The 13,477-nt window shown below is 45.7% G+C and overlaps 1 protein-coding gene across 2 annotated transcripts in view; it reads left to right on the top strand.

Moving 5' to 3' along the window:
• The window catches only part of CMTR1 (cap methyltransferase 1), a 50,331-nt gene that overhangs the window by 34,281 nt on the left and 2,573 nt on the right, over window positions 1-13,477 (top strand). For both annotated transcript variants that reach the window (XM_049890889.1, XM_049890898.1), the window contains 9 exons: window positions 4,236-4,292; window positions 5,963-6,020; window positions 6,491-6,559; window positions 7,498-7,629; window positions 8,643-8,765; window positions 9,450-9,541; window positions 10,358-10,426; window positions 11,863-11,910; window positions 12,873-12,985. In XM_049890889.1, the coding sequence (XP_049746846.1) occupies window positions 4,236-4,292; window positions 5,963-6,020; window positions 6,491-6,559; window positions 7,498-7,629; window positions 8,643-8,765; window positions 9,450-9,541; window positions 10,358-10,426; window positions 11,863-11,910; window positions 12,873-12,985 (761 nt within the window). The remainder of the gene's footprint in view (window positions 1-4,235; window positions 4,293-5,962; window positions 6,021-6,490; window positions 6,560-7,497; window positions 7,630-8,642; window positions 8,766-9,449; window positions 9,542-10,357; window positions 10,427-11,862; window positions 11,911-12,872; window positions 12,986-13,477) is intronic.

A 13,477-nucleotide genomic window follows, 5' to 3' on the forward strand; every position in this document is an offset into this window, starting at 1 on the left:
TCCATGGATACAGTTTTTTTATTTGTACAAGTTATATTTGATTCTTTTATTCTGTGGGAACTTATTTTTCTTTCAAATTTATGGTTCTGCAGACGTACTCATTTTTACATTGTAACTTTATTATTATAAGTCCTTTTTGATTTATTTGTGCAATTTTTTTGTACCATTTTTTTAAATTAAGGTATAATTCCTTAAGTGAAGTGCGGCTCTTAAGCATACCTTTCAGTCAGTTTTGGCAGATACACACGCACATCCGTGGGGCCCACACCCTATCAAGGTTTTAAAAAAAAAAAAAAAAAAGCATTTCTATCACCTCAGGAAAATTTCTTTCCGCTCCTCCCCAGTTAACCCCCTTTCTCTCCCTAAAGTAACTACTCTTCTGATTTTTATCACCAGAGGCTAGTTTTCCCATTCTAGAACTTTATATAAAGAATCACACAGTATGCATGTTTGTATCTGGCTTTTTTCCCTCAGCGTAATGTTTTTGAGAGTCATTCATGTTGCATTAGTTTGTTCCTTCTTATTGCTGAGTAGTTTTCCATCGTGTGGATAGGTATACCACAGTTTATCTGTCCGGACACTTGTGCTGTTTCCAGTTTGGGGCTGTTAGGAATAAAGGTGCGATATTCTTACACAAGGTTTTTGGTGGACAGGTATTAATTTCTCTTGGCTGAATACCCTAGGGTAGATGTACATTTAGCTTTTTTAATGATGCCATACAATTTTTTAAAGTGGCTGCACCCAGCAAAGTGTGATTCTGATTGCACTGCATCCTTGCCAACATTTGATGTTGGCAATCTCTGTCACAGTTAATATTGGTCTCATCAAATGACATGGGGAGTGTTTCCCCCTCCTCCATTTTCTGAAATAATTTGTGTAAGAATGGTAGTTTTTCTCCCCTAGGTCTTTGATAGAACTTAATAGTAAAGCCATTTGAGCCTGGATTTTGCTTTCTGGGAAGTTTTAAAATTCAATTTCTTAACAGATATAGAAATCTCCAGATTTCTGTGTTTTCAATGAATTTGTGCTTTTCAGTTAATAATGTGTACTCATCTAAGGTGTTGAATTTATGGGCATAAAGTTCATATAATATCCCCTTATTATCTTCGATGTCTGTAGGATTTAGTAATATTCCTTCTGTGTTACTTTATATTGGTAACTTATGTTTTCTCTCTTTTATTCTGATTAATTTTGTTAGAGGTTTATCAATTTTATTCATCTTCTAAAAAAAAAAAAAAAATTTTTTTTTTTTTCCTAAAGAACGAACTAGTGACCTGGCACTCTTATTTTTATTATTTCTGTTGTTATGCTTACTTTGGGCTTAATTTATTCTCTTTCTAGCTTCATTGATTTTAGTCTTTTCTTCTAATATATATAGATTTAAATGCTATAAATTTCTCTTTAAGGACGGCTTTAGCTGAATCTCAAAAGTTTTGTTATGTTGTCTTTTGATTATCATATGGTTCAAAATATTAATTTCCTTTGTGATTTGTCCTTTGATTCATGGATTATTTAGATGTATGGTATTTAATATCCAGATATTTTGGGGTTTTTGAGATACCTTATTGGAATCTAATCTCATTATAGTCAGAGAACATACTATGATTTTAATCCTTTGAAATCTATTGAGGCTTGTTTTATGGCTCATCATATGATCTGTCTTGATGGATATTCCAACCGCTGTTGTTGGATATACCCGTTGCCGTCGAGTCGATTCCGACTCATAGCAACCCTATAGGACAGAGTAGAACTGCCCCCAGTAGAGTTTCCAAAGAGGTGGATTTGAACTGCCAACCTTTTTATTAGCAGCCGTAGCACTTAACTACTATGCCACCAGGGTTTCCGCTGTTGGATATAGTTTCTATAAATGTTAATTTGGTCAAGTTGATTCATAGTGTTTTTCACATCTTCTGTATCTTAACTGATGTTTTGACTACTTACTCTGTCAATTGCCAAGACGGGGGTATTAAAGCCTTCAACTATGATAAGTGAATTGTGTATTTCTCCCTTTCATTTTTTTCAATTTTTACTTCCTCATTCTATTTAGTATCTTCGTTATTAGGCACATGCACTTTTCAGATTATTTTGTCTTCTTGATGAATTGACCTTTTATCTTATGAAATATCCTTTAATCTCTAGTATTACTCTTTGTCTTGATGTCTGCTTTGCCTGATAGTGGTATAGCCACATCAGCTTTCTTAAACGCTTACTGTTTGTGTGGCATGTCTTTTTCTGTCCTTTTATTTTCAACTGCTATATTTTTTATTTTATTTTAAATAATTTAATTTAAAATATGTTTCTTGTAAACAACATATTGTTGGGTCTTACTTTTTTATCCAGCCTGACAGTCTCTGCCTTTTAATGGTGGTGTTTAGTACATTGATGCTGAAAGCAATTACTGATACATTTGGGTTTAAATCCTCTATCTTGGTGTTTAATTTCTGTTTATTTTGTCTGCTTTTTGTTCCTTCCCTTCCTCCTCCTTTTGGGGGTGAATTTGTTATGTTTTAGTATTCTTTTTATCTTTTTTTTTTTAATGACTTTTTGTGTAATTTTTTAGTTGTTGCTCTAGAAATTACAGTGTGCACCTTTTAACTTATATTCTGCCTTCAAAGAAAATTCAAGTACTTCGTGAACAACGTAAGGGTCTTACAACAGTATATTTGATATAACCCCACTTTTTACATTGTTACTATTTTTAAAGAGTTGATAGTCTTTTAAAGAAATTTAAAGACACATAAACCTACCTGTATATGTATAATTATCTTTAAAAGTTTCTTGATATTTACTGACATATTTACCCTTTCTGATGTTCTTTCTTTCCTACAGAAGCAAGTTCCTGTCAGAGATATTTTCCCTTTGGCCTAAAGAATTTCTTTTAGCATTCTTTTTGTAGTGAAAATCTGCCAGGGACTAATTCCTTCAGCTTTTTATCTCTTAGAAAATGTATATATTTCACTTTGATTTTTGAAGGATATTTTCAGTGGATATAGAATTTAATGTTGACCTTTTTTTTTTCCTTTTAGCATTTTAAAGATTCTATTCTGTTATTCTCTGCTTTCCTTGCTTCTGATGAGAAGTTAGCCATTATTGTTTCCATTGTTTCCCCATATGTCATGTGTCTTCTTTCCTCTGACTGCCTTCAAGATTTTTTTCTTTATTTTTTGTTTCCAGCAGTTTGACCATGATGTGTCTAGATGTGATTTTATTTGTTTTCAATCTGCTTGGAATTCACTGAGCTTCTTGGATCTGTGGATTGATTTCATTCATCAATTTGAGAAAAATTGCTGGACATCATCATGTTAATATTTTTTGTCCTGTTCTTTCCTCTGCTTCTGGAACTCCAGTTATACTTATGTTAAAGTGTTTGATACTGTCCCACAGATCTCAGATTTTTTTTTCATCTTTTCCCTTCTTTATATTTCAGTTCAAGTTATTATTGACCTTTCTTCAGGTCTTCAGGTTCACTGATTCTTTCCTCTACCATGTTCAGTGTGATGATAAACTCATCAAAATCATTCTTCAATCCTAATATCATATTTTTCATTTCTAGAATTTTCATTTGCCTTCTTAAAAAGTAATTTGTACTTGTCTCCTGTAATTCTCCATAATTTTATACTTGTTCTCCATCTTCTCCATCAGATCCTTTAACATGTTTATCAGTTATTGTAAATGCCCTGTCTGATAATTCCAACATTTGGGCCATCTCTGGGACTTGTTCTATTGGACTCTTTTCTGTCTTGTCAGTGAGTCACACTTTTGGGCTCCTTCATGTGTCTGTCTCGTAATTTTTGATTAAATGGCAGATGTGTGTAAAAAAGCAGTAGAGACTAAAGTGGGTTATAGTTATGCTCAGAGAAGGGTGGCTGTTATGTAGGTGGGTTGTCTGGTTAGTCTAGTCTGTAGTTGAACTGGACCTGGCTTTGTTGTTGCTTTATTTAGAATGAGTTCACCACTGCTTTCAAAATCTTTAAGGGTGGGATGGGAACTCTTTGTTTACAAGGGATCTGAGGCCTGGAGGGCTTGATTTAGTTGTTCTGTCCTGCCCTCAGCCTTCAGCAGGCCCAATGTACCTGTGCCTCAGGGCGCAGTGAAGAGGGATTTTCTCTCAGCTCTCCAGCCCCTCGCCCAAATACAGATGGCCACTGATCCAAGTAAATTTCTGTGTCCTGATGTCTTTTGGCTGTCTTTTTGGTAAGCCTTCTGAGGTCAATTTTTTTTTTTTTTGCTTTTAGCCACTGCAGTGTGCAGATCAAAGCTCTGGCCAAAATCCATGCGTTCGTTCAAGACACGTGAGTATTACCCACTTTTCCAGAATTCACCTGTTTCAAGGGAAGATTTTGTCTGCTCCTCTCTCCTGAGGTCTTTGTTTATTGCATTTCAACAAACATTAAAAAAGTATTGTTTGTTTACTCTTAGATAAGAACTACTTTAGGTGAAGGGAAAGACAACACACAATACAGGGGAGGTCAGCACAGTTGGACTAAACCAAAAGCAAAGAAGTTTCCTGAATAAACTGAATGCTTCAAAGGCCAGCGTAGCAGGGGCAGGGCTCTGGGGACCATGGTTTCAGGGGACATCTAAGTCAATTGGCATAATAAAATCTATTAACAAAACATTCTGCATCCCACTTTGAAGAGTGGTGTCTGGGGTCTTAAACGCTAGCAAGCAGCCATCTAAGATGCATCAATTGGTCTCAACCCACCTGGATTAAAGGAGAATGCAGAACACCAAGGACACAAGGCGATTACGAGCCCAAGAGACAAAAAGGGCCACGTGAACCAGAGACTACATCATCCTGAGACCAGAAGAGCTAGATGGTGCCCGGCTACAACTGATGATTGCCCTGACAGAGAACGCAACAGAGAACCCCTGAGGGAGCAGGAGAGCAGTGGGATGCAGACCCCAAATTCTCATAAGACCAGACTTAATGGTCTGAGACTAGAAGGACCCTGGTGGTCATGGCCCCCAGACCTTCTGTTGGCCCAGGACAGGAACCATTCCCGAAGCCAACTCTTCAGACAGGAATGGGACTGGACAGTGGGTTGGAGAGGGATGCTGGTGAGGAGTGAGCTTCTTGGATCAGGTGGACACTTGAGACTATGTTGGCATATCCTGCCTGGAGGGGAGATGAGAGGGTGGAGGGGGTTAGAAGCTGGAGAAATGGACATGAAAAGAGAGAGTGGAGGGAGAGAGCGGGCTGTCTCATTAGGGGGAGAGTAATTGGGAGTGTGTAGCAAGGCATATATGGGTTTTTGTGTGAGAGACTGACTTGATTTGTAAACTTTGACTTAAAGCACAATAAAAATTATTTAAAAAAAAAAAAAAACCTACTCTTTCATCTCATACAGTGCTGTGGTCTGTGAAGGATTCCAGAGAAACATGGCATGAACCTTGCCCTTGAAAAGGTTATATTGTCTTTGGGCAGATAAGAGTAAGCCAAGGAAAGGATACAGGAAAAGTTACTAACAGTGTATCATAGGTGTAGAGTGGCATAGTGTGAGTAGAATGCATGCTATTCATGGAGCACTGAGAGGTGGGACTAGTCAAGGAAAAGCTGTGGTAGGAGGTGAGCATAAGCTAGTTTAGCATTGCGGGACATGGTGACATCCTATGGGATGGGCTTAATGTGGCCTGTGTCAGCAGAGGGAGAGTCAGACGTGCTGATGGGTGGCTGGAAGAAGGGTGTGGAGGGATCCTGGCATCCAGGGTGGTCAGGAGGGCAGTCTCCTCCCTTCCCATTGTGGTGGGAATGGGAGGTAATTCCACTTTGTGCATCTGAGCTCCCGTCATCTAAGAGGCAGGGCTATGTAAATGTTGTAAGCAAGCTGGGCTAACGGCCTCTGTGTGTGCGTGCACGTGCTCACTCTTGCAGACTTCTCTATGGAGTTCCGAGGGGCGTGCAGGGTAGGGTACTTGTACTTCCGGAGGTTTTAACAACTTGCTGGCTTTGTTTTCCTAGGACCCTGAGTGAGCCTCGGCAGGCAGAGATCCGGAAAGAGTGCCTCCGACTCTGGGGGGTGAGCATCTCCCCCAGGCACTTGTTGCTCTAGCAGGAGAGCTGTAAAGAAGAATGCTTTCTTTAGGGTCTCCTCAGCCCAAAAACACCTGTCTACCCTCACAGGATTCCAGGGCTAGGTGTCTTGGCATTGTTGGGAATTATCTCCTTGACAGTTTCCCTGTCAGTTTGGCCCTAGAGCTGGGTCAGAAAGTATAAGGGGTGGTAGGTGGACAGGCCTCATTTTGCTGCTCGTGGCCCCCAAGTAGCAACACTGACCACAGAGGGACGTGTTATTGCGTGTGCTGCCATAGGATCTGAAAGGGATTGGGGACTGAATTATCCACCTCTGTCCTCCTTATCCCGTCCTCCTTTGTTTTGTGCCATTTCCTCTTCCCCGGTTGGAATCTATCCTCTTGACCACATACACGCACACACAGCCTTGGCCAGAAGGGTGTTTGAAAATCAAAGCTCCATGCTGTCTCATTTCAGATCCCAGACCAAGCTCGAGTTGCTCCCTCTTCCTCAGACCCAAAATCTAAGTTCTTTGAGCTAATCCAGGTAAGTTTGGTACCTGTGGTGGAAATAAAAAGTTACAGACCTTAACCATGGTTGTGGAAGGTATCACTGAAACCCCCAGGTGCCTGGCCTCCAGAGGGCTTGTATAGGCCCCACTCCTTGCTTCCAGGGCCTGGACTGATGCTGCCACAGTTGGGAAGCTTTGGGGTGGGGGTCTGGAGTTGCCCAAGAGCCCATCAGGTTGCCTGATGATTCTTATTCTGAGATGTACGTGTGCTTCACATTCCTGCTGCTCAGAGGTGGTGCAGTTTCTCATGCTCTGGGGAGTGTGGTGTGATTTTAAGCAGGGGAGCTGGGCAGAGAGCCAAACAGGGGCTGCCAGAGTGGCTCTGTGGTGGGGCCAGGCCTGTTTCTGGTAAGCTGGTCCTTGAAATTCTTTTGCCTTCAGTGTTTCCTACCGCTTGACCTCCAGCTTTTCCCTGGATCTCATTTAAATCTGGCCCAGAACATGGGCCGATATGCCAGTTCCGTGGGGGTCAGGGACTAGAGAATGAGGTTTAAGATGACCTCAGAAGAACACCATGTGTACATTTTTATGAGTGGGGTGGAGAGACCACTTAACTGCTCTCAAACCAACTGCTGGAGAATCCTTGCCTTCAGTTTTATTGAAGGGTCAGCTTTTATATTCTGGTGACATTTCCTTATAGCTCTGGTAAATCTATCTGTACTTGGGGACTCGGTGTTCTTTCCTTTTCCAGCTTCCTCTAATAGGTCCTAAAGGAAAACTCTGAGCAAGGAGGAAATAGATCCCATTTAGTGCGTGGTTAGGTAGAGAAGGGGATGGGGGAGCACAATCCAGAGAGCAAGTGCTTCCCCTCCCTTACCTCTCCCAACCTGCCCCCACCCCCCTGTAGGCACCCATACTGAGCACCTGTCCCTTCCCCCAAAGCAGCAGTTTTTTCTCTGACTCATGGCTATAGGGCACTGAGATTGACATCTTCAGCTACAAGCCCACACTGCTAACCTCCAAAACCCTGGAGAAGATCCGCCCTGTATTGGACTACCGCTGCATGGTATCTGGCAGTGAGCAGAAGTTCCTCATTGGCCTGGGGGTAAGTCTGCAGCTGGGCTCCCTCTCCAGCGTGCATGGCTGAGCAGTCCCCTCTGTCTGTGGGACCTGGACAAGCTGCCTGCCACACTGGGTGCATGTTCTCTTGGGCACATACCTTCTCAGCCAGGAGCTAGGGCTTGACTTGTCTTGGACAGTTCTGGGCCTCAGTGAAGATACTTCTTAGAACTTCATTCCCTTTTCTCTTCTGAGTTAGTCAGGTATCATTCATTCATTCTTTCACTTACTCATGTATTTGTTTATTGAACTCTATGCAAGGCATTTATTTGTCTGACCCCCCTCTTGGATCGCTGAGGGGAACACTACCCTGTGTCTTGTGATACGGTGCTTCCCAGGCTAGCAGGATGGCCAGCAGGCTCATCTGGCTTGGACACATACAGCCACTTCTCTGCAGCACCACTCCACCCCATGCCGCACCCTATCTTGCAAAGACAGTACATGTCCTTACTCAGGGGCCCTTGGAGTCTAAAATGAGGTGAGGGAAAGCTTTAGCAGTGCTCTATCTTAATTAACTTCATTGGGTGAAGTTGTTCCTTCTTTCAACTCTGACTTGTCTTTCTACATAATTTTACCTCTTCCTCCTCATTTACTCCCAGCATCCTCTCACACTTTGTCCTTTTCTCCTTTTACTTTTCTCTCCCCACTCTTTGCTTTTTGGACCCTTCACCAAACCCATCCCAAACACACACCAAACTCATTCTTTCTTAAGGGCCACAGTCATAGACTTATGCCTTTGGAATGGTGCACTTTGTTGCATTGGGATTGTTCCCTACCAGAAGAACAGGCCAGAACCTCTGCTTCTCTTCTGCCGAGGCAGCGAAGGATGACACTGCCATCGTCACTGACGTATAACTTAGATTAATCTCACCTAGACATTTTTCTCTGACATTTCCCAAACCCATCAGTTGCAGCCACCAACTTAATTTTTTGAGAACTGAGCCTCTCACCCCTCAATCTCCGTGCCTGCCTGACCTGATCTTTTCTCTCTGCATATAGAAGTCCCAGATCTACACATGGGATGGCCGCCAATCAGACCGCTGGGTCAAGCTGGACCTGAAGACAGAGCTACCTCGGGACACTCTGCTCTCTGTGGAGATTGTCCATGAGCTGAAAGGGGAGGTCAGAGGTGGTTCTGCTCACGTGTTCTTGCTCTGCCAGCTGGGGGACCAGGCAGGGCACTGCTAAGTCTGGCCCTTTGCCCTGAGTTAACTCGGTTACATTGTGTGTGGTAGTTGACAGGGCCCAGGGCTGGGGGAAGGCTGTGTAGTTTTCCCTTCTGTCTCCTTGAGCAGTTACTCTAAGCCATGGTATACTCTGGGAGAAATAACCACAGTCTCTATGTGTGTAGGAGGAGTCCTTGATTATTTCTGTTTATGGAGGGCCTAGTGGGCCTGCTTGGTGTTGTTTTGGTAGCTGACTTATTCTTTGACCAGGGATTCCTTGGGAAGGAAGCTACTTATTATTTCCCAGGAGTTTGGGGCATTATAGCCATATGGGTGACATTCAGAACTGTCAATGGGAGCAGTTGGCACAGGGTGGGAAGCCAGGCCCCGAGTTGGAGTATCATGGTGGCAGCAGCCTCACTGGGTTTGAAGTTCAAGAGGGCTTGTCACCCAAAGCCTCAGGAGCCCAAGCCAGTCTAATGCTGAGAATCAGCCGGGAGGGAAGCAAGAGAAATACTTGTGTTTAGAGCCCTGCCCTTCCATTATCCTGGCCTTGGGTAGAAAGGAGCCAATATGACATGGTGGGCAGAGTAGGCTAAGGCCAGTGTCTCGCAGGGTGGCCATGTACTTGTCCTTTTAGGGGAAGGCCCAGCGGAAGATTAGTGCCATCCACATCCTCGATGTCCTCGTGCTGAATGGCAGTGACGTGAGGGAGCAGCACTTTAACCAGCGGTCTGACCTGGGCCCCGGGAGTGGGAGGGTGGAGGTGGGCCCACAGGCTCGGTGGGCAGGAAGCCTCCAAGGCTGGGCCCCTTCCTTAACTGGTCTTCTCTCTCCAAAGACGTCTTTAGCTTTCCTCTCCCACCCACTGGCTAGACAGAATATGCTAGGGCTTGGGTCTTGATTGTCATTGATACCAGCTTACTCCATTTTTCCACATCTCCTCGGATCAGAGGTGATGTCTATGTTAAGGCTGAGCAAGAGGCTGTCTACCTAGCACCCCCAAACAAATACTCTTCAGGGGCAGTCTGAGCTCTAATGCCAGCCTTACCTGGTCCACCAAGGACAGCTATGTCTCCACCACTGAACCCCCGCCACCCGCTACTGAACGGGGGAGCCAGGCTATCTTGTGGAAAGATAGGGTCTTCTCTGAAGAATGTAGCTTGTGCTTGGGTGGTCCTGTTTGAGGCAGTTCATCTGAGTGGGTGCACTGTAGTATCTGGGGTTTGAGGTGAAGGGGCAGGCAGATACAGTAAAGATGATGTCTAGTGGAGGTGACTGAGCACAGCTGAAGACACACTTCTGGAAAACCAGCCAAGACATAGTGAAATTAGAGGTCAGATTCCAGGAAGAGGAGAGGGCCTGAATAAAGACAGACGTCAGTGGAGGAGGGCAGGGTGGGCTTCCGGGAGGACATGAGCGCTGCCTTTTGGGGCAGCTTTGCTGTAGGTTGGGGAGTGTTCTCCTACTAGTGCTGTGAAAATGCCCTGGAGATAGGGGTGCTGCTGGACCTTTGCTTGTCGCTGAGACACTCTGTTTGAATTGTAGAATTCAGCTTGCTGAGAAATTTGTGAAAGCTGTTTCCAAGCCCAGTCGGCCTGACATGAATCCCATCAGGTGAGCGTGTCTCTCCTATCGCCACTCACCCCTCCTTGTTGCTGCTTTCTGGCCAATGCTTGGCTACCCCCTTCAGTAGGGGGTGGGGGACTCAGTGGTGGAGACACACCTGTCCCTGGTGGACCGGGTAAGGCTGGCATTAGAGCTCAGACTGCCTCTGAAGAGTATTTGTTTGGGGGTGCTAGGTAGGTAGCCCTTTGGCCCGAGATTATCTCCCCAGCTTGCCTGTCGCAGTGGGTGACCCTCTACAGGCAGAGCTGCATTCCTGATGCTAAGGCACATCTGAGCATCCTCATTGAAGGTAAACATGCTTCTGAACTCAGTAAGTCACCTTGTGAATCTCCCATTCATGCCTGGTTATCATTAGCATATCACCTTCCCCCCCACACACATCTTTTTCAAGGTAAGAAAAATTGCTGAGGGAATGGGAGTTTTAAACGTGAAAAAAGAAGGATGGTTTGAGGGAGTGGGGTCTTGGTGCTTGAGGAGAATGGCTAGGGCTGCCGTGTTAGGTAGTGTGAAAGTTCCAGGTCTGAGGAGGACAGGAACAGAGCCAGGGAGAAGGTGACAGAACACATTTTTCAGGGTAGGCTGAGGCCTGAGGTTATGGCCAGAAGGGCATTGCCTAGCCCTGCTGCTTGGCACTTCATACACCTGGAGCCTCAGGTGTCTGTTTACACGTTACCAAAATTTATTATTATTGTGCTTTTTAATGTAGATTTACTTAGGTAAAATTAAATTCAAGACGGAGAATGCATTTATTGTTGCACCTGAAAGTCCAAAAGCAAATTCCGTCTGCCCTTTAAAATGCCCTGTCTGCCAGTCCTGAAAGGCAGCTTCTAGGATCCCTGACTCTGATGCTTGTGGTTGGGTTGCTGGGTCTCTGGGGACGTTTCCCAGTAGCAGCTCCAAAGCCATGTTCAGGAGCCCCCCAGAGCCAAGGAGCCTTGCATCCCATTAGGGGCCCCCTATCCCCATGTGTATTAGACTTTTAGGACCATTCAGAAGTAACTGCTGTAGGAAGGGCTAAAAGCCATGAAGACAGACTTGGGCAAGAGCCTGGCCCCTGGTGTTTTGGCCTCTGGTGACAGTGAAGATGACCTGGGGATAGGAATGCTGGCAGAGACATCTTTGTTTGTTAGACTTTTCTTCCTCTTTCTTCCTCTCATCTTCCAGTAACCATAGTTGTACTCCCCAGCTGCCCTGAGGCAGGCCTGAGGACATGTTTGGCCAGCCCTAACACCTAGGGCATGTCTGTGCAGGAGAGCCGTGTGACAGGCTAGGGTTCTTCACAGTTAGTGGGCTGACTGGTGGCAGGGGAGGGACCTGAGGCAGAGGGCAAGGGCAGGGCTCCTGTCTACCAGCTGCTGCCTGGACAAGAGTGCCTCCATGCCCCCAAGGAAGCCTTTGACCTTTCTCCATCCCTTTACCTGCAGGGTGAAGGAGGTATACAGGCTGGAGGAGATGGAGAAGATTTTCGTCAGGTGAGAGACTGAACCAGGGTAGCTCAAAATTTGAGAGGAGTTGGGGCAATAGGGTCACTGTGAGTCAGAATTGACTCGATGGCAATGGGTATGGGTTTTTTTTGAAGGGTCGGGGGCAGGGGTGTGGCAGTGCCCAGGATTCATTCCATGTTATTTGTAGAGATGGTTTGGGGTGAGGTGGTGGATTGGCCTTGGCAGGCTGCCCCTGCCCTGCCTCACTTGCCTCAGTGTGGCTCTGGGGCAGCCAAGAGCCCCCCAGCTGAGCGCTGATTCAGCACTCTGTCAGGAGTGGAGCAGGGCTGTGTGTGTCAGGCAGAAATACGGGCTCATTGATGCTGTAACAGTTACACTTGTCCCTGTGAGGGGCAGAGCAGCAAACTGCTTGAAACACCGTAAATCCCAGCTCCTGGTGCTGACAGGGAGATTGGAGGGGTAGAGGGGGCATAAATGCTTTCTCTTATTCTTAGTGGCGTGCCGGCCATTCGCAGGTCTTTGGGTCTGATCCTGGGTGTGTGCATGGGTGCTCTGGTCACTGGGGAGTTGGCTGGTCTCACTGCTCTCCTGGCTGGGTTTACTGCATACTTTTCAGTGGCCACAGTGATGCCATGGGTGGTGGACTGAAGACCCAGTGGCATTTGTGGTCCCTAATCTCCCCCTCATTGGTGTCACCTTAAAACCCCCAAAGAGCAGTAACCCAGCAGGGTCATCTGCCCCTCTCTGCTGCCGTTGCCTGATTGGGAGTTGAGGGCCTGAGTTCTAAACCCAGTACTGCCACTAACAGACTTGCTGTGTGGCCTGGAGCAGCCCACTGAAGTTTTCGTGCCTCGGTTTCTTCTTAAGTTGAACTGAGTAAAATACTGTGGTTGGTGTGATTTTGATGTTAACCAGAGACTAATGTTTGTACTTTCTCTTACATGCACACACTTGAACTTCCTGTCTGCACACCTGCTTGGGGCAATCAGGTTAGAGATGAAGATCATCAAGGGTTCCAGTGGCACACCCAAGCTCAGCTACACAGGACGGGACGACCGGCACTTTGTACCCACCGGCCTCTACATCGTCAGGACAGTGAATGGTGGGTGAGGAGTGATTGCCCTTCCTGATTCTCACCCTCCTCTCCTTCCCCAGCCAGGGCGATTGCCCAGACCTGCCTGAGCCAGGCTAAAGGTCCCACCAAAGCAGGTAGTAGCCAGGCTGGCAGTTCACTGTGTATGTTGGGGTAACTGTGTTCCCTGAGCCTCTTCTGTTCTTTGGTGGGCCTTGGGGGTTGGGTTGGGATGGGGAGAGGGAGCCCAACTTGTATATGCTCATAGGGCAGTGGGAAGGGCCTTCTTGGAGGGCAGGCACAGATCCAGAAAGTCACATTTAGTTTCCTCTCAGTTTACATCCTTGGTAGAGTCCTTTCTTCAGTGCCCTCTGGCTAACAGTCCCCCTCCCTCTGTCAGGGGCCCAGGGATGCTGCCCTGATGGCAGATTGGCAACACTGGGGCTAGGGTTGAGACGTAGTCGTTTTCCCAGAGCCCCTTTGGACTGGTGGTGAAGACAGCATCCTCACAGCTGCTCTCCG

This window comes from Elephas maximus, chromosome 1, assembly GCF_024166365.1.
Source record: "Elephas maximus indicus isolate mEleMax1 chromosome 1, mEleMax1 primary haplotype, whole genome shotgun sequence".
Classification (NCBI taxonomy): Eukaryota; Metazoa; Chordata; class Mammalia; order Proboscidea; family Elephantidae; genus Elephas; species Elephas maximus.